General features: G+C 53.6%; 6 protein-coding genes across 6 annotated transcripts; 5 read left to right on the plus strand and 1 right to left on the minus strand.

The window, feature by feature from the left end:
* Positions 1-440: 440 nt before the first annotated feature.
* BO80DRAFT_459259 (kinase-like protein) lies at positions 441-2214 on the plus strand (the record flags this gene model as incomplete). Its single annotated transcript, XM_025722335.1, has 6 exons — positions 441-531; positions 777-981; positions 1062-1389; positions 1479-1706; positions 1789-1951; positions 2015-2214. 6 exons carry the CDS (start codon positions 441-443, stop codon positions 2212-2214), a joined length of 1215 nt encoding a protein of 404 aa, XP_025570456.1.
* A 237-nt stretch (positions 2215-2451) lies between these two features.
* Positions 2452-3584, plus strand: BO80DRAFT_429376 (class I SAM-dependent methyltransferase). The gene is made up of 2 exons (XM_025720451.1): positions 2452-2671; positions 2746-3584. The coding sequence occupies exons 1-2, from the start codon at positions 2485-2487 to the stop codon at positions 3504-3506; spliced, it is 948 nt and encodes a 315-aa protein (XP_025570457.1). The 5' UTR covers positions 2452-2484; the 3' UTR covers positions 3507-3584.
* Positions 3585-4076: 492 nt separating this feature from the next.
* On the plus strand, positions 4077-5471 carry BO80DRAFT_367105 (SIS domain-containing protein; the record flags this gene model as incomplete). Its single annotated transcript, XM_025716272.1, has 2 exons — positions 4077-4508; positions 4572-5471. 2 exons carry the CDS (start codon positions 4077-4079, stop codon positions 5469-5471), a joined length of 1332 nt encoding a protein of 443 aa, XP_025570458.1.
* A 1067-nt stretch (positions 5472-6538) lies between these two features.
* BO80DRAFT_367213 (nicotinamide/nicotinic acid mononucleotide adenylyltransferase) lies at positions 6539-7528 on the minus strand (the record flags this gene model as incomplete). Its single annotated transcript, XM_025716279.1, has 3 exons — positions 6539-6811; positions 6866-7139; positions 7230-7528. 3 exons carry the CDS (start codon positions 7526-7528, stop codon positions 6539-6541), a joined length of 846 nt encoding a protein of 281 aa, XP_025570459.1.
* A 1169-nt stretch (positions 7529-8697) lies between these two features.
* On the plus strand, positions 8698-11739 carry BO80DRAFT_449596 (non-ribosomal peptide synthetase; the record flags this gene model as incomplete). The annotated part of the gene is made up of 1 exon (XM_025721750.1): positions 8698-11739. The coding sequence occupies one exon, from the start codon at positions 8698-8700 to the stop codon at positions 11737-11739; it is 3042 nt and encodes a 1013-aa protein (XP_025570460.1).
* A 2248-nt stretch (positions 11740-13987) lies between these two features.
* BO80DRAFT_449597 (HECT-type E3 ubiquitin transferase UFD4) lies at positions 13988-19779 on the plus strand (the record flags this gene model as incomplete). Its single annotated transcript, XM_025721751.1, has 7 exons — positions 13988-14274; positions 14335-14429; positions 14533-15182; positions 15236-16823; positions 16878-19328; positions 19380-19529; positions 19583-19779. The coding sequence occupies 7 exons, from the start codon at positions 13988-13990 to the stop codon at positions 19777-19779; spliced, it is 5418 nt and encodes a 1805-aa protein (XP_025570461.1).
* Positions 19780-19958: the final 179 nt, after the last annotated feature.

Here is a 19958-nt window from a genome sequence, read left to right on the forward strand (position 1 = left end):
CAGAAGGGGGGGGGGCCCAAGGCTGAGGATGAAATGCGTGGCCCCCGGAAGTAACGCCCTTGAGGAGCCGATTTAGATAGCCCACAGAGGTGACGCCATGTGACCACCGCCCTCCTCGAGCTAGCCAGTGGTCTCCTACTGCGCTATCACCCTCTATATGTTGTTTGAGTCGGGCGGGACTCAAGCTCCCTACTCAGCTCTCTCTTCTGATTATCGATAGCTTATATGAGGTCAACTATGGCTACTCCCTTGCGATGTTTGACCTTGAGGATAAAGAGGTTCCTGGACATCTTCATGGGCTAGTCTGATAAGTGGCTTTAGCTTATATTATGCAGGTGTCATTCCAGTTAACCAGCTGATCCCTTGGCCGGTAAATCATTGAATGTGTTCAGACAATGGAAAGCAAGTATGACATCTCGGGAAGAGTTAAAAACTAAATCATGCTCAGATTTGAATCCGCTGTTCAGGTCAGCAATTGGACATCCTCTACTGATGTTATTCAGTGGCTGGTGGTCTCCGTTGAAGCGGGTGGTTGGTGCAGATGCCGCCAAGCATGCGTCAGAGCGCGCCGTCTTGTTTACTGTCAGCGCCAGAGAGATGAAGAGCATTAACCAAGATGTCTCCGTTACCAGGTCTTGTCAGACGCCTTGGTTTCAACCTCAAGGGAAATGTCGACGTCCCGTCTTTTAGGCATGTGAAATACCACCTCCGGCCAAGTTGCCGATGGTCATCTTCATGCATGCACCGCAAGACGATGCCAACCTCTTCCTCACCAGTCCCGGCCGTCCCCCGTGTGTTTCCTACTTCTAGATTCGAGGTCATCGACTCAGCAGAGGCAGTTGAAGAGGAGACTTTACCTACCTACAGAGCTGAGAAATATTACCCTGCTCGGCTTGGAGAAGTCCTGGATGGCCGGTATCAGATCCTGGCCAAATTGGGGTACGGTGTCACGTCTACAGTTTGGCTCGGTCGTGATCTAAGGTACTTAAGTAACGAAAGTTCTCTATTCTTTCAGATAATCCGCCAAACGTTGGATTCTTCGGCTGACATTGTGATCTCAGTGATTCCAAGTACGTCGCCTTAAAACTTTATGTATGCGGTACCGAGAGAAACCACGAACTTGATGTATATGACCGCATAAATACAGTCGAGTCAGACCACATGGGACGATCTTTCATACGTAAACTCTGGGATCATCTCTTCCTTAATGGTCCGCATGGCCGTCATGTCTGTCTCGTTCATCAACCACTCGGGCTTAGTGTTGATCAATTCCTGTATTTCTTACCGGGGAAAGTGATGAGCCTTGAGGATCTCAGGCCTTGTTTACGGCAAGTACTAGGTATACTGGACTTTCTTCACACTGATGCACACGTCATACATACTGGTAGGGTCTCACTTCAATCCCGATTATCGTTACATCTTACTCTTTCATAGATCTACAGCTAAAGAATCTTCTGCTTCCCAGTGATGATCCACAGTTCCTCTCGGGCCTTGAAGAGTCGGAGCTCGAGGCACCATCACCCAGAAAGGTACTTGACCAGGGCCGCACAATCCACACCAGTCAACTTGTTGTCCCAAGCAATGGATTACCATTACTCAGTGACTCTGGCGAGGCTCGATTCAGTGAGGAAGAGCATAATGAAGATATCATGCCAAATGTATACAGGGCGCCTGAAGTGGTGCTGAAACTGAACTGGGACAGTAAGGTGGATATATTGGAGCGTTGCCTTGATGGTAAGAGGATTCTTCACACCCAGGCTCGTGATGCCTATACTCACATTGTTCAAGGCTTGGGACCTTGTTTGTAATCGGACTCTATTCAGCGGCACAGACAGTAACGGTGTTTTTGATGACCGAGTCCATCTTGCGGAGATGATCGCAATCCTGGGTCTCCCTCCAATTGAGTTCACCAAGCGAAGCAAAGTCGGGTCAGTATTTTGGCATGACAACGGTATGTCTTATTAAGCCACTTTTCGTGACAAGATGGTCCCAACTAATGGTTGAGAACTTCTAGGCAAATGGAAAGACCTCGCGCCAGTGCCTCATATGACCCTTGAGAAACGGGCAATCAACATTCAGGGACATGACCAGGGCGGATTTTTGCGATTCATGCGAAGGGCATTGAAATGGACCCCCGAAGACAGGCCCACCGCTCGAGAACTCTTGTTCGATGAGTGGCTAATGAAGGGATTGGGATTTCGCGATCGGAAATAGAGAATATCCGGTTTTTGTGTAGTCTCGCGTCACTATATAAGGTTAGGTAAGTTTAGACGTGAGGCTTGAGGATGAGAGCTTCTGCTCCGTTGACACTTGACACGGACCCGGAGTTCTGTTGTAGTACTGGGTAGATAGTGGAGCCGGCAGGTGATTGGGGCAAAAGCAGGGCGGATGCCTGAGGATCCCCAGAGCTGGATTCCGCCCGGCTGGATTCTCGTTCTTCTTTCCGCCGACTCTCTCCCTCAACATCCCCCCAGTCCAGCCATCATGTCGTCTCGCACCGTCTGGAGGAGCTTTCAATCCCATGCCCGGAGGCGATTGATTGTGCCAGAGACTCCCTACCGCTGCTTCTCCTGCACCCAACTTGTGCAGGAGCCACCTAAGCCCAGCCATGATGATCGCATGACCCATTTCGGGTTCCAGAACGTCCCCGAATCACAAAAGGAGTCGCTGGGTGTGTTTTCCTTCTATTCCGTCGATAGTTACATGGCTGAAAGGATCCTACTAAACTCCAATGTCAATGTCTAGTGGGAGCCGTGTTCAGCTCCGTTGCTTCGTCCTACGATGTGATGAACGACATGATGTCGCTGGGCATCCACCGCCTGTGGAAAGACCACTTTGTCCGATCGCTGAACCCTGGATCTGCACTGCCCTCTCGTGACCACGATACGGCCGGACGCGGTTGGAACATCCTCGATATTGCCGGCGGGACGGGCGATATCGCGTTTCGCATGCTGGACCACGCGACGAACATCAACCATGACCTGGAGACTCGCGTCACGATCGCCGATATCAACCCGGACATGTTGGCGGAGGGTCAGAAACGGAGCGTGCAGACTCCCTACTACAACACGAACCGACTGTCGTTCATGCAGGGCAACGCGCAGGAACTGCCCTCGATTCCGGATAACTCGGTGGATCTCTACACAGTGGTGTTTGGTATCCGTAACTTCACAGATAAGCAGGCGGCCCTGGAGGAAGCGTTCCGGGTGTTGAAGCCCGGTGGTGTGTTTGCCTGCATGGAGTTCAGCAAGGTCGACAACAGCCTGTTCAACGCGGTCTACAAGCAGTGGAGTTTCAGCGCCATTCCCATGATCGGCCAGCTGGTGGCGGGTGACCGCGACAGCTACCAGTACCTGGTGGAGAGTATTGAGAAGTTCCCTAGCCAGGAGGAGTTCCGCGGCATGATCCAGAAGGCTGGCTTCATGATCCCGGGGCGTGGATACGAGAACCTGACGGGAGGCATTGCGGCCATCCATAAGGGCATCAAGCCTCTGTCGCGGGCTTAAAGACAGAATCTTAGAACCATGTACACTAGCCTTCTCTCCTGTTCGCCACTGTAATAATATGATTGGGATCAGTTATCGGCACGGAACTGGCGCAAGTACCGACCGGAGCGGGGACTGGATCTGCAAGGCATCAGCAGCAACGCGGATGGTGTGATGGCGGAACTTTGCCCGGCCGGGCAGCATCGACTAGTAGATCTGATGCACGCGTCGGAATCTAGAAGGAGGTGGCCACCAATTTATAATCAAGGTGGGAGGGGATTTTCCTCTGAGATTTCAGATCCGCTCCGAGGCTTTGAGGTTATCTCCGACCAGCCGAGCGATAACCTCCAATCAGGGCGGCACACCGTCGCTATCTCTTCATCTGCCCGCTCCCCGTCTCTTTCCCTCTGCCTCTCTTCCTCCACTTTTTTGCTTCTTGTCGCCCCCCCCCCACCATCGGATTCCCCCTCCTTCCGCGTCTCCAGGTTCTTGTCCGGGATCTTTTGTCCCAGGCTGCCTCCTGGGAGAAGGCCCCCAGTTCCTTCTTCTCCCCTCTTCCCCTCTTCCCCTCCAGAGAATGGTTTCGAGACCATGGGGCATCTGAAGCAGCCATTTGCGATTCCGTTATCGCCCGCCATGCCCCTCCCGGAGACCAACCCCTCCATCCCCCACGACTTCCTCCTCCCCATGACTCCTCCAGATCCCACTGATGCCCCATTACCGGGAACCAAGGAGACGCCACCCGTCGCCACAGCCCTCCAGGTCATCTCAGCGGAGCGCGCTGCCCTGGCGCATCTGGAGCATATCTACCAGACCGATCCCTTGGCGCAAGACTACCTTGCGCGCGCCGTGACTCAGATCGTACGCAGCATCAAGCATGGCGGGAAATTGGTCTGCTGTGGAGTGGGCAAGAGTGGGAAGATTGCCCAAAAGCTGGAAGCCACCATGAATAGCCTGGGCATCTACAGCGCATTCCTGCACCCCACCGAGGCATTGCATGGTGACCTGGGCATGATACGACCGGTAAGGATGCCGTGACATATACTAGAAGAGACTTCTTACCGACAGTACATGTTTCTGCTATAGCACGACACGCTCTTGTTGATATCGTTCTCGGGTCGCACGCCGGAGCTTCTGCTCATGCTTCCTCATATACCTTCAACGGTCCCGGTGATTGCCATCACCTCTCATATGCGCCCGTCGACCTGTCCGCTGCTCTCTTTCCATCCGTCCCACATGGGAATCCTCCTGCCAGCCCCCATCCATGAGGATGAAGAGTCCTCGATCGGCGTATGTGCCCCGACGTCGTCCACCACGGTAGCCTTATCGCTGGGAGATGCACTGGCTATCGCTACCGCCCGGCGGCTACATACTTCCCCAGGCAGGGGTCCCGCAGAGATCTTTAAGAGTTTCCATCCGGGAGGTGCCATCGGCGCCGCATCTATGGCGTTGACGCCGATGAGCATGTCGTCTGCATCGAGTTCTTCCGCGCCATCAGACTACATCCCCGCTCAACAGACTACGACCTCGTTTCCGCAGTCGGACAGCAAACCTGACCAGCGTCCCCTCGTTCGCGATATGCTTGTTTCGCTCGACCAAATTCCCAAAGTGTCTGCACCAGGCAAAGTCCGTCTCCTGGACATCCTCCTCACCGCCATCCAACACCCCAACGCCAAGTCATGGGTCCATCTCTCGCCGTCGGAAATCGTACCCCCCCGACATCTCCGCTTCGTCTCTCAAAGCAATTATGTAGATATGCACGTTTCCGCGTTCGTCGAACTTGGTCTACCTTTCGGGGTGTCTCGCAAGGATTGGCTCCGCATCCCAGGCTCAAGCACCATCGACGACGCACGACGACTCGTCTCCGACGCCAATGCATCCTCCGAGACCTCCGTGACAGTGGTAGCTGTCATGCACGACACCAACTCGGACGAGTGTCTCGGCGTGATCGAAGCCGAGGATCTGTGGAATGACTGTGACGATTAGACTCATCTCTCTCTATCTCTCTCTATTCCTTCAAATATCCCTCTAAACCTTTCTCATGATGTATATGAACTCACACCTGAATTTCGGGTTCTTTTGTCTTCCTGTCCCATATATTTTGATCGTTTCAAACAAACCATAGATAGTTTTATTCTTCCTTCGTGCTTTATTACATACATACATCCCATGCATGAGGGGTCGCGCATACATGTGTGGAGTGTGCTCATTTCTATACATGATATGATGTCTCTTTTTTTTTTTTTCGGGCCCCTTTCTTCACAGACATGCATATTTCACCCTTTGCACTATGACTGGCATATGGTGGTCTACATTTACATGATTGACTTGCGATATTAGAAAAGACTTAATTCAGATACCCGATTTCGTTTGATCAACGATCATCATCATGACAGGAACTTGACTAAGATGATGACAGGAACAGTACTCGTCCGGTTCATGTCTAGCTCTAGCTATCATCTAACGTATCGGTACAGTGACCTCAAAACGTAAAACAGGGTATAACCATCATGGGCGGGGGGACCAGAAAAGCATTTAAAAAAAAAAGGAAGAAAGAAAGGCAAACAAAACAAGCAGATGATTAATCTATGGTATCTTCAACGCATTACTCGTAACATAAGCGATAGCGAAACGCCCGGGGTGTGATCAGAACACATAACATGGAAACGTAGCCAGGGGTGCTTTTTCTTTTTCAGCCGCAGTCCGCAAGGGATCTGTTTCACCGTGACAGAGTCCGTGCCCGGGAGGGGGTCAGGGGCGCCGGTGTCACAAGAGTGATCAGGCGAGCATGTCTTAAGTGAGCGGGGGAAAGAGAGCAAAGGTAGAGAGTTTTATACACCGGGTGGATGGCTCCAGCACCAGGCTGAGATGACCCGCGCCGTTCTGAATTAGACATCTCTATGGTGAGATGATTGGCCGCTTGTCGCACTAACAGCTCCTTTGGTCTCTCTTTCCCGCTTGTGCTCTTGTTTCCTCGTGGTGGAAAGCGGGGCGACTCTGATGGTGGATTGAGAGCTAACAGAGTCAGAAGGGTTGAGTCGCCGTATGACGATTCAACCCGATGATGAGGGCTCCTGACGGCCCTTGCCCTTGTCGGTGGCTGTTGTGCCATCGTCCTTATACAGGCCGTGTTGTTCGATGTAATGGATGACCGGGACGGGTATCAGGTACCGGACGCTCATGTCACGCCTCAAGAAAAGACGAATCTTGGTGCTGCTGACGTCATTTTGAATGAGTTGCTGAATAACATGGATGTTTTTCTTCCAAGTCTGCAAGGCAGCGAGAGCCTCGTCGATGTCGGTTCCGCTGCGTTCCACGATGAAGGTCTAGGAACCAGATTAGCAAGAAGGGGTCATGGATTGGAAAGTAGGGATACATACACCGTATTTTCCAAGAATGTGGTCGAGATCCTTCTCGCTCCAGACTCCGGGGGTTGACATGGTGTGGACCAGATCAGCACCTGCCAGCAGAGCAATCTGGATAGTCTTGCGAGGGCCATTGCCGGCCTCGATGCCCCGTCGTACAGTGTTGATCTCGTGATCAAAATGGTCCAACACAACGGCGGTGGGTTGATATTCCTTCTGCATCGGTTCCCAGGTATCCACCATCAGCCAGTCGGATGTCTGATCGACTGCGAGTTGGCACATGGCGACACTGTTCGAGTCATTCTTGTTAGCATGTGATGGCATCTGTTTGGCTGGATGCTAGGGTTATGGAGTGGAAGAGGGAGGCAAGGTGCCTTACCGATGTTCGGCGCTCGCCAAACCGGCTTTGCGATAGGCGTCGGACACCGGGGATAGGTAACCCCCGACCAGTTCGAAGTCCGTGCTAAATTTGACGTAATCGGCCGCCATCTCAAACATGCGAAGGTGCAGATAGGTGATAGGCGAGAACGAGCCACAAGCCACCAGCAGCAAGGGGGTCTTTTCGGGATCGTCCATTGTGCGCTTCAGACGAAGCTCGGGGAATGCGTAGTCATCCATAGGAGCGGGAGGCAAAGGAGACGGCCTCCGGTGGACATTGTCACTGATGGCGTCGGTCATGGTTGCAGACGTAAGGCAGGGAGGTGTCCCAGGGACGCTCAGAGAGATAATGGGAGGGACCAGATCTGGCCCGCGATAAGTCAAGGGGGTGGTGGATGGACGATAAGACAGTAGACAGCGGGAAGAGACTTCGGGGAGATGGAGAGAGAGAGAGAGAGAGAGAGGAATGAATGGTTCTGGCTGATGGGATGGGCCAAAGGATGGATGCGGGCGCCGCTGGGTTAGTCAGCGTGGGGGAATCAAAGAGGCGAGCGGGGAAAAAAAAACGACCAAGACGGACGTTCGGTGTACCTCGCGACACTCGGCCGCGATCACCTCATCTCCGCCTGTCGGCCGCGGACGTCCGCGGAGTGGGTGCCTAGTCTAGGCTGGACTATTGATTATAGCTTAGTTATTAGCCTATAGAGACTCATTCAATCGTTCTATCAACATCAACATCTGAGTGATACGATAGCCAATAAACTAGGATCCAAAAACATCCTCTCTGATTCTGATGTCCTTTCAGCTTTGACCATGTGTACAATGGCTCCTCCATGGGCAATCACTGCAGCCGGGATGTACAGAATTGGCGCAGCCGAGCAGCCAGGGTCTCGAACGACTATCTAGCAAGCCATGTGAGTCCCAAATATGTACGATGTATGCAGACGCAAGAGGATGGTCCTTGATGAATGGCGGAACGGCATGTCACTACGATAACGTCTGAGACTCGCCCCTTGATAAAGTGCGAGAAATATCTGTCATTTCAAGCAAGGGTGAAGCAAAGGCATGGAATGTGAATATGCCCTCGGTGGCCAAAATGGCGCACGGAAATGTTAACCTGGGCCAATAGCCTCGCATGGATCTCGACGCTGACCTTGAGCTGGGCCATGTTGAGCCAACTAGCAGGGCAGATGTCGCGGTCAGTTTGACATGCTCTTCAGATACCCCTTGCGTAGCAGATGGGCATGTCCGGCATCTGTCGTTCGGAGATTTGAGACACCGTGACAGGCTCGCAATGGCCAGTGCGCGGGATAGGATGGGACTGGAGTATAAGAATCAAGAGAGCGACGCCCTGACGAGGATCCAAAGCCAGAACCACCCAGGGACAGTCTTCCATCTCGTTGCGCATCCTCTTCCTAGATCCTATCTCTCCCTCCGATTGACTTGAGGCCGTATCCAAGGAAGTGAAGATGCCTCCCAGTTTATTGAGCTTGGCCGGCGAGGGCGATGTGCCCGGGTTAGGAATTGGCCCGTTGGCCTTCAGGAAGGCCAAGTTCATGGGCAACGCAGATGCGATCATTGACGGCGACTATACCATGTCCTATGCGGAACTAAATGACAAGGCCCTTCAACTTGCAAGTGATCTCTATCGCCGAGGAATCGAGGTTGAAGAACCAATTGGCATTCTCTCGCGTCCTGGCATCAACCATATTACTGCTCAGCTAGCAGTAGCCTATGTTGGAGCCAGCAGTGTTCTCCTGAATGCAGCCCACTCCGATACATATCTGGCAGAGCGACTGGCCCAAATCAACGCGACCTGGGTCATTGTGGATGTGGAACACCGAGACCGGTTGGCGGACCACCAGAAGATTGTCCACCTGCATCAGAGTAGCACACCCGATACGCCTGATCAGTTGCAGGTGCCAATCACCTCGGGTGCCCATCAACGCTCCCATGTCATCTATACCTCAGGGACGACTGGAAAGCCGAAGGCGGTCCAGATCCTCTCTCGTGGACTGATCAACCTGGCCACGGATCCGGACTGCCCGATCCTCCCCTCTTCCCGAGTTGCCCAGGCCAGCAACGTCAGTTTTGACGCCTCAGTTCTGGAGATTTGGGCGGCACTTCTCCAGGGAGCCACCCTCGTGATTACCAGAAAAGAACTGTTGCTCGACACCGAGATGTTTGAAGCGCACCTCAAGAAGTACACCCCGGCATATCTCTACCTGAATGCGGCCCTCATGGCTACCGTATCAGCCCAGATTCCGACGATATTTAGTCATGTTGGAACACTGATGGTGGGAGGGGAGGTGGTCAGCAAGGAGGCTGTCCGGCACATCCTACAGAACGGCCCCCCCAAACAATTCCTGCATGTGTACGGACCTACAGAGTCCTCTATCTGGGTGACCAGGCACACTCTGTGCGTTGCGGATACCTTCCTGGACTCGCTGCCGCTCGGGAAACCGCTGCACAACGTGGAGCTTCTGATCCTGGACGACAAGGGACATCCTGCAGGCAGAAACGCCGTCGGAGAACTGCTTGTGGGCGGAGCGGGCTTGTCGGGTGGCTATTTCAACGACGAGATCAACAATACCAAGGCATTTGTAACCCTGAAATCTGATACCAATGAGCCGAAGGGCTTCTATCGCACGGGTGATCTGGTTCAGGCCAAGGAAGATGGGTCTATCTTCTTTGTGGGTCGCAAAGACCATCAGGTGAAGATTGCTGGCCATCGGGTCGAGCTGGAGGTGATTGAACAGACCCTTGTGCAAACTGGATTCCTGCTCGAGGCAGTGGCCATGAAAGTCCAACCTCCCAAGCTAGACCTAGGTGCTCTTCTCGTGGCATATGTCGTACGCAAACCCGGCGTGGTGGCAGATAAGGACACTGTGACCCAGGCATTCAAGTCATTCGGGCCAGAACTGATGGTGCCGCGCCTCGAGTTTGTCGATACCCTTCCTCTGACCACCAACGGCAAGGTGGATCGAACTCTTCTGACCAAGCTCTATCTCGAACGATTCACCGGCGCCGAGGTCGTGGAGAGTGCGGTGATTCAACAACCGCAAACTCCCGAGGAACAGCTCGCAGGTATCTGGGCCTCGATCTTGGGCATGCCTGCCAAGAACATCAGGCCCCAGGACGACTTCTTCACTCTGGGAGGCACCTCCTTGCAGGTCGCCACCATGATCTCCGATATTCGCAGGACCTTCGGCATCAAGATCCCGACCACCTTCCCCTACCAGCACCCAAAGCTGGCCGACTTCACTCAACTGCTGCAGGAGGGCGGGAGCGCCATCGCACGAGTGAATGAAAAGGACCTCTGGGTGCGCGATGCTGAGCTGGGAAAAGATATCTTCCCCCTTCCCGGCCCCGTCACCGACTGGAAATCCGATGGCTCTGTTTTTATCACCGGGGCTGCCGGCTTCGTCGGCTCAGCCCTGTTGGCTGCCTTGATCAAGATGCCACACGTCCGCGAAGTTATTTGCCTCGTCCGAGCTGCGGACGACGCGGCTGCCCTCAACCGTCTCGAGGCTACCTTCACCAAGTATGGACACCTGTCGGCGATCTCGCATCCGAAAGTCAAGGCCCTTGCCGGCAACCTGGCCGATGCCAACCTGGGGCTGGGAGAAGAGGGATTTGCCTCCTTGGCCGCTCGCGCCGGTGTGATCTTCCATGTCGGAGCACACATGAACTTCACGGTGCCCTATCACACCGTTCGCCCGACGAATGTGGGTGGTACCCTGGCCATCTTGAGATTGGCCACTACGACCAAGCAGAAGCAGCTCCACCACATCTCCAGTATTGCCGTCTACGGATGTGCTCGAGGCTTCCTGGGCACAGCGGAGAGCTACGAGGATGGCGACCTTGAGCGGAGTGTGTCGGCGCTCGAGTACGATATCGGGTACAGCCAAAGCAAATGGGTGGCGGAGAACATTGTCTGGAATGCCAGTCGGAACGGGGTGCCCGTGGCCGTATACCGGCTGGGGGCTGTCCTCTGCAATTCCCAGAACGGAGCCACCAACCCCAATGACTACGTGACCCGTATCATGAAGGGTTGCATTCGCATGGGCAGCTACCCCATCCTGGAGCGACACCGATTCGACTTCGTCTCCTTGGAGTTCATCATCTCTTCCATCCTCCACATCGCAGCCACTCCGGACAATCTGGGTCACGGGTATAACCTCGTGACGCCCGATCAGGACCCGTCTGTGTCTATCATGGAGCTCTTTGCCACCCTCAACAGGATCATTCCCTTCCCTCTGAAGCCAATGGATTATGATGAGTGGACGAGCCGCTTCACTTTCGCCCGGGATGATCCTTTGACTCCATTCATGCCGCTTCTGCAGGAACAGGTGTATGACAACCTGACCCGCTGGCAGATCGAAAGCGACCCCACCATGTACCGCAACGATAACCTGAAGCGGGCTTTGAAGACCAGGCCAGAAATTTGGGCGACGAACCCCAACCTGGTCGAAATGATGCGCGGCTGTCTGGACAGCTGGATCAACTAGACTAGAGTTCAGGTCCGGAGAGAAAGCGTTCTGGCTATTGTTCTTGACTGATGTTTTCGCGTCATAAACGTAGAATCGCGAATCTAATGAGATTTATATATGTGCCGTTGTAATGCAATTTATTGAAAGTGTTTCTTCATTCCCATATCTGGACGTGTAGGTTTCAAAGTTTATGAGTGGCGGACTCAAGTCTGACGGGTGGAAGTAACGATGCCATCCTTATTCTCTACCTGGCCACGTTCACCTAGGCTCAGTCATGCTCCAGGAGACTTCTGGTAGAGATGGGGCAAACGCATGGGCAGACTGGCGGGAAGTAATGTTTTACTGCTTGAAATTGAGAAGTAGACGCGAACCAGGCTATCCAGAGAAATTAGCTGCTCGATTCTTCAAGCCAGCCATGAATCGCGAGAGAGTTGGACTTGCGGCCAGTGTATTGTGAGTGAAGTGATGAAGAACACCTGCGGTATTGTATGGTCGAGGAGCAGCGAAGGCGGCCATGGGCGGCAGTACCCCCCTCGGCCAACCGAGGCAGTGGCCGCAAACGGCAGTCATTGTATTTGCATATCCGACCGGGTGACAAACCCAATGGACGCGATAAGATACACGGAACCCCACGCAGATGCAGTCATCTGCACGGGATAGGATGTCGCTGACTTCACTTCTCAATGAGGGAGACGATGATCCAATATCATCGAAATGGCATTGAAACTTGAGTTGAGAGCTCCCCTGTGTTGCCTAAGATATTGCCACTATTATACGGAGTAGTGTAGGTTCTTAAGCCGGAGTGTCCAGTGCTCACCTGCCTTATATACTATCGAAGGAGGTTTGACAGAAATAGTAATATTGTACTGGCTCCCCCTCTGACTGTGTTTTAAATGATCCTAAAAAAAGCATCTTACAGTACCAGCCAGGGGTTTTGGTCTACACAGCAGAGACAAGACCGGTCTCCATAACTATACCATGTTAAAGATGACTCCGTGGTAACCTCCAAGGTCCGTGGTTGGAACGTACGGAGTAGCCCGATGCGGTATGCATCTACCCATCTCAGCCCGACAACCAGGATTAGTAGGGAGGAAATCGAGATTCTTAACGGAAACTATAGCGGATAGATTCAGTTTAGTCCAGTTAAGTGCCATTAAAGTGCAGTCCTTAGTTATTAAGTGGAATGCTTCAGTCAAGTTACTTAAGTTACCATTTACTATATGTCAACTATTCAACCAGGTACAAGTACTCCGCATGGGGACCAGGTCGGGACAGCTTGGTCCATTCAGGCCCATCTTCGCCCGAGCAATGATATGCGCTGGACTGCGACCGTGAATATAGATTAATACACGGAGATTTTCGGTCGCAAGATCAGCCTGGTGCCCGGGGCCGCCGTTCGGTAGTGGTTGAGGCTGCACTTTGGCTGTCTGACGCTCTCCGGACTTGCTTCCTCAGGCCGGCGTCACCACCGCCAACCACGTCAATCATCTTCCCCCCAATTCCCTCCCTCATCATCAACTCAACCACCATTCTTCGTTTCACTCCAGCTCACGGCCACCCGGTTTTATCAACGAATATCACGTTTCTCCACCCCTTCTGGTACATATTATCGCCTACACCGTCTATCTCACGTGTGGGAATTTTCGTTCTCCTGAGCGTGCGCCCCTTCACATCCCCGATCGGCCCTCCCTCAGCTAAACCGTCCCCGGATCGTCGACGGAACCCAATTCGCCATTCTGCCCACGCTTGGTCAACCTTCCCTTGAGTAACGGATGGCGGGTTAACGGTATCAACTGACGAGCGAGCCCTCATTATCCAGCTCTCGTTAGCAATCGACATATGGCCAGACAAAGGCCCAGTTCTCACCGCCAGGACCCTCTTGAGGACTCTTCCGCTCAGCCATCCTCCGCTGGATCTTCCGCCACTGCTGCTAGGTACATACCATATCTACTTTCCCCTAACTCCCTGGATATACTCCCTGTGGTCACTCGGTGTTTGGCCTGATCCTGGTCATTGCCTCCCCCTCTTTCGTGATACCCCCGCAAGAACCTATTCTCCACGGGCCTGCCCAACGGCCTCGGTAGACGAGAGCTCTGCCTACTAGCTGTATACTCGGCTGAGAATATCGCGCGAACATCTCGGTCTTTGAGTCGGGTGGGAATGCCCTTATCATACTGCCAGTTGTTGTTTTGTTTCCATCTCTCTTTCGCCCTCACGCCATTCTCCACCTCTACCCCCACTATATCCTGAAAGTGAACCTTTTCTCATGTCCTCCAGAATCACTCGCTCAGCCGCGAGAGTAGCTGCAGACTCTAACCCGTCTACCGGCACTGGTCCCTCCCCTGCGAACGCGGCCGCTGGTACGGCTCCCACCCGGAAGCGAAAGGCCCCCGCACGACGTGATCGATCGGTAGACGCCCCGGAACAGTCGAATCCTTCGTCTCCGCCCCGAAAGGCTAAACGACAGCGACGCGCAGCTTCTCCTCGAGCGGCGGCGCCTCCTGCTACCACTCGTCGTGGTACCCGTAATCGCTCAGCTATGTCCCAACCCGGGTAAGATCGTATCTGCACATCCAGAGTGGAGTGCCGGGGCTGATAGGTTATTATGTCTAGTCCATCATCACACCCTACCGAGGATTCATCAAGGAGCCAGGCCTCCCCTCCGGCGTCTAGGCGGAAATCTAGCAGGAGTGGGAAGGTGTCCCAAGGTAAGAATAGAAAGTTCGGTGGGAGGAAAGCTCATCTATCCGCCTTTACACCCACTTGTTATGCGCCTGCGCGGATGGTTTCAACTGACCTTTTTTGTCGCAGATAATGCCTCGGCAGCACAGTCTTCGCCTCGTCGGCAAAAGAAGCGCCCTTCCAGAACCAGTCCCGATGTGATCATGAAGGAGGCGGAAGAGGAGTTGGAGGAACAGGAACCGGAACCAAGCGAAGAACGGGATTCTTCTCCTCCGAGTGAAAGCCACGAGGGTACCAACCCTTCAGGCCTCGAAGATGATGACGACGAGGATGACGGGGACCTTTTCCACAACAGTCTGTTCGGGTCGCGGAGTCCCTTGGGACTTCAAAGCACCCTCCGTGCTCTGAGCGGCATGATGTCGGGCATGTCTTCGCGTTTGCGAGATATTCTGTGCAATCTGAGAATGAAGGATGACCCGTCCATCCAGCTGATTGCTCTGCAGGAGCTCTCTGATCTACTACTTGTATCAAATGAGGATAATCTTTCCGGCCAATTCTCCCCAGATCCGTATGTAAAGGAGTTGGTCGCCTTGATGCAGCCAAGCGATTTTGGTGAAGAAAACCCCGAGATCATGCTTCTTGCGTGCCGCTGTTTGGCCAACTTGATGGAGGCCCTGCGAGGCTCCGTGGCCAATGTGGTTTACGGAGGGGCTGTTCCAGTCCTGTGCCAGAAGCTTCTGGACATCCAGTTCATTGACCTGGCTGAGCAAGCTCTCAGCGTGAGTTGTGCCCCCGTTTCCGCCAAGGTGTGTTTACTAATTGGCGGCTATAGACTTTGGCGAAAATATCGGTGGACTTCCCGGCATCTATCGTGCGTGAGGGCGGCTTGACGGCCTGCTTGACTTATCTTGATTTCTTTCCGACTAGCACGCAGCGTACGGCGGTGACTACGGCTGCTAACTGTTGCCGCAACCTACCCCATGACTCTTTCCCGGTCGTTAGGGACGTTATGCCGACTTTGCTCAACGTTCTCGCGAGCAATGATCCAAAGGTTGTCGAACAAGGTTGTCTGTGTGTTTCCCGGATCGTCGAGAGCTTCAAGCACAAGCCGGAGAGGCTCGAAGAGCTGATCGAGCCTGCAATGCTCAAGGCAGTGCTTCGACTGCTCTTGCCCGGCACCACCAATCTGATCGGCCCGCACATTCATACGCAGTTTCTCCGTGTATTGGCCATCACATCCAAAGCCAGTCCGAGACTCTCCGTAGAATTGCTCAAGATGGATGTGGTAGATACGCTCTATCAGATTCTGACGGGTGTTTCGCCGCCGGCAAATCTTGATGACACAGCCGTCAAGATGGATAGTGTCCTCGTCATGCAGGCGTTGATTCATCGCCCCCGGGAGCAGGTCTTCGAAACGCTCAATGTTATCTGTGAGTTACTACCGGGTGCCTCTAGCCGGCATCTTCCCCAAGCGGACGGCTTGCCTGGCTTCCCTGCTGAGGGCGATGCTGCACGCGAGCCAACATCACCCAAGGCGAAGGAATCTGCCGAAAAGCGACGCTCCTTACTCCTGGGCTGCAAGGTGGAGCTGAAGCGCTTCGCGATGATTTTGCTGCCGACCTTGACCGACGCCTATTCTAGCACGGTGAATCTCGAAGTGCGCCAAAAGGTGTTGACCGCCCAGCTCAAGATGCTGCACAACTTGGATGCTAGCCTAGTCGAGGATGCATTGCGGACCGTTCCATATGCCTCGTTCCTGGCGGCCATCCTCTCTCAAAAGGACCATCCGTCTCTGGTGTCTTCTGCACTACGCTGCGCAGAGATTTTATTCCAGCGCCTGGAACATGTTTACCGGCATCAATTCCATCGGGAAGGTGTCATCTCGGAGATTTTCAAGCTTGCAGAGGGGCCGCTGTCCACTGAAAAGCAAGGGAAGCCAACGGCTGATTCCTCACCTGGTCCGGATGCTTCTGCAGAAGCGAAGCCAGGCGGTAGCGCAGTAGACGATGCCGGCGACGAGGGCGAGGGGGGAGATGGCTATGACGAGCAGGATGAGGATGACAACGATGATATGTCTGAGTCAGGAAGCTCCTCCTTTTCCGGTCACGTCCTTTCCACCAGAATCGAGAACGCTATGCGGGATATCGTTACCCGCGATGCCCGGGGCTTTGTGGACCTCTATGAGTCGAGCCAGGGCAGAGACATGCGGGACAAGGCATTGGAAACGTTAAACGAACTGAAAGATATTGCAGCGCACATCGATGCGTTCTATGCAGGCGATGGTGAAGAAGATGGCCTTTCACTTTTCAAAAAGCTTGCAGCGTATTTCGATGGGGACGCATTGGAGAGTATCACCAGCTCCGAACTTCTTAACTCCGGTATCATCAAGGTGCTGCTCGATGTATTTGGAGACTTCCAAGGTAGGTGCCCATCCAGTCTCATGCATGGCCAAACACTTATCCACTCTTCATTAGCTACATCCATGCGCGAGGCTCGTGCTGCTTTCTTGCAGGCGTTCATGGGATCGACCATCTCTGAAAAGGCCCAAAGTCAAAGTACAGCCACGACACCGTTCAGTGTTTTGATTCACAAGCTGCAGGATCTGCTCAGCAGGACTGAGCATTTTGAGGTTTCCGCCGTGAGTCATAACTCGTTGGAGAATACAAGAAGCAATGCCGCGTATATGCTGGGGAAACAACTCCGGTTGAAGCTGGTGGCAGATGAAGATTCAGATATTCCTCGCACCTACCGGAACATCATGGTTTCGATCCATGCTATCGCAACTTTCAAAGCCCTGGATGATTTCCTCCACCCTAGAATTAGTCTGTCAGACCGGCCGAGACCATCTCGCACCCGGGACACGATCCTGTCTCAAATTGCTAATGCAGCACGTCTCCGGGATCAGCTGGCCGGCGGCGAGTTCCCTGGCAGCGATGCTTCCCAGCCTCGATCGTCGACCACTTCGGGGAGACCACCCCGTCCAGGGGAGACTCGTCCGGGTGGTAACGAGTCACCAGCTGAGGGACATGATCACGGCTCCAGGTCCAGACGATCTAGCCGGCAACAAGGCGCAGGTGGACATGAACACGAAACTGAGCCCCTCGAATGCGCCGATGAACGGCAAATGAGTGATGATGAAGATCCGGAGGACGATGGCGAGGACGAGGAATTGAACGCCATTGTCGATGACTTGGAAGATGATCTCTCTGACGATAATGTCCATGATCCGACGGCAGTCAACATGGAGGTGGCATCTTCGGGCAAGGTCACTGCCCGGAAAGAAGACGGTACACGTGTGGCTACTCCCTCGCAGTCGACGTCAACATCCAAATCGTCCGCTTCTGCTTCCGGTTCCACATCAAACCCACCGGGGGGTAATTCGCTGGCAATGGCTGGTCGCCCATTCTCTTCCTACGCGGCCGCTATGGCCTCAATTCCGTCCGACTGGCATATTGAGTTCAGCGTGGATAACGAGCCGGTCTCGAACGAGACGACCATTTATCGTGCCGTTCACCATAACCGTCAACATACGGACCCCAGCGCCAGGAATGTTTGGTCGTCTATCCATACAGTCAAGTTCAGACGAGTCCCTGGACCGCCACCTCCGGAACCTTCCACGCTCACGCAGGGCACATCCGGATCTGCCGAGAAAAACGACAGCAATGAGATGCCAGCGTCGCTCAGTCAGGATACAACGACCGCCTCAATCCTGCGGTTGCTCCGCGTTCTGCATGAGATGAATTCTACTCTCGATGATATTTTGGCTGAGGCCAAAGAGCTGGTTGCCCTGAAACCTGAGCCTTTGGCCCAGTTTATCAACACCAAACTTACCGCTAAGCTAAACAGACAGCTAGAAGAGCCATTAATTGTGGCCAGCAGCTGCCTTCCTAGCTGGAGCGAAGATCTCGCCCGACTCTTCCCTTTCCTCTTCCCGTTCGAGACGCGCCACCTGTTCCTCCAGTCAACTTCGTTTGGTTACTCGCGCGCGATGATGAGATGGCACAACTCGCAGAACGGAGATGACAGCCGCAATGATTCCCGGCGTGACGATCGGCCTATTCTCGGACGCCTTCAGCGACAGAAGGTGCGAATCTCCAGAAGCCGCATTCTCGATTCGGCTATGAAGGTGATGGAGTTGTATGGCTCCTCGCCTAGCGTGTTGGAGGTTGAGTACTTCGAAGAAGTCGGCACAGGCTTGGGTCCCACACTGGAGTTCTACTCGACAGTGTCCAAAGAGTTTTCCAAAAAGAAACTCAAGATCTGGCGAGAAAACGATTGCATCAATGGCGACGAGTATGCCTTTGGCAAGCGTGGTCTATTCCCTGCTCCTATCAGTGAAGAGCAAGCTGCATCGGAATCCGGAAAGAAACACCTACAGCTATTCAAGATCCTGGGCAAGTTTGTTGCTCGGTCGATGCTCGACTCTCGGATTATCGACATCTCCTTCAACCCGGCATTCTTCCGCATTGCCGACAGCTCGTCGTTTGTTACCCCCTCGCTAGGTACTGTGAAAGCGGTGGATCAAGATTTGGCCAATTCACTGCTTCTATTGAAGGCATTTGCCAATGCAAAGAAGGCGGTGGACGACAACCAGATGCTGTCAAAGGCCCAGAAGAGCCAAGCCGTGCAGCATATCGAAGTGGGCGGGGTCACGGTCGAGGACTTGAGCCTGGACTTTACCTTGCCTGGCTACCCAGCCATCGAGTTGATCAAGAATGGGTCCAACATCCCGGTCACGATCGAGAATGTTGATTTGTATGTCGATCGGGTCGTCGACATGACTTTGGGCAGTGGCGTCCAGCGGCAGGTAGAGGCTTTCCGAGCCGGGTTCTCGCAGGTGTTCCCCTACTCCGCGCTGCGGACATTCACTCCCAACGAGCTTGTTATGCTGTTTGGCAGGGCTGAGGAGGATTGGACTATTGAAAGTGAGACTTCTTCCCCCATTCACACTTGAATTCGCTAACAATCGCCGATAGCTCTGATGGATTCAATCAAGGCCGACCACGGGTTCAACATGGACAGCCGCAGTGTGCGCAATTTGCTGCAGACGATGAGTGAATTGAGTGCACCACAACGACGAGACTTTTTGCAGTTTGTCACTGGCAGTCCAAAACTCCCGATCGGCGGTTAGTACCCTGACCTGCTGTGTGTGATTTTACTGACGAGTTTCCTTTTGCAGGTTTCAAGAGTCTCACACCCATATTCACTGTTGTCTGCCGTCCTAGTGAGCCTCCATATACGCCTGATGATTACCTTCCTAGTGTCATGACCTGCGTCAACTACTTGAAGCTTCCGGACTACAGCAGCCTGGATGTACTGCGCGAGCGGCTATCGGTTGCCATCAAGGAAGGCCAGGGGGCGTTCCACCTGTCATGATCAGAGATGAACTACTGATCTAGCAAAGGCAGACATGAGACGAAATCAAACAAAAGCGAGAGCGAAAATCGCGCCCATGGTGCGTACTAACTGTATACCCTTATCGCTGCGGTGGGGGTCCGACAAGCTGGGGCTTGTCTTTTGGAGGAATTCTGCGTTCGGGCCACATTTCTACTTCT

Source organism: Aspergillus ibericus (assembly GCF_003184845.1).
Source record: "Aspergillus ibericus CBS 121593 unplaced genomic scaffold BO80scaffold_62, whole genome shotgun sequence".
NCBI lineage: Eukaryota > Fungi > Ascomycota > Eurotiomycetes > Eurotiales > Aspergillaceae > Aspergillus > Aspergillus ibericus.

Bases quoted from the DNA above. Each gene is read 5' to 3' on its own strand.
- BO80DRAFT_429376 (XM_025720451.1), top strand. From the start codon at position 2,485: ATGTCGTCTCGCACCGTCTGGAGGAGCTTTCAATCCCATGCCCGGAGG. The intron at 2,672-2,745 runs GTGTGTTTTCCT...GTCAATGTCTAG, and splicing joins ATCACAAAAGGAGTCGCTGG to TGGGAGCCGTGTTCAGCTCC.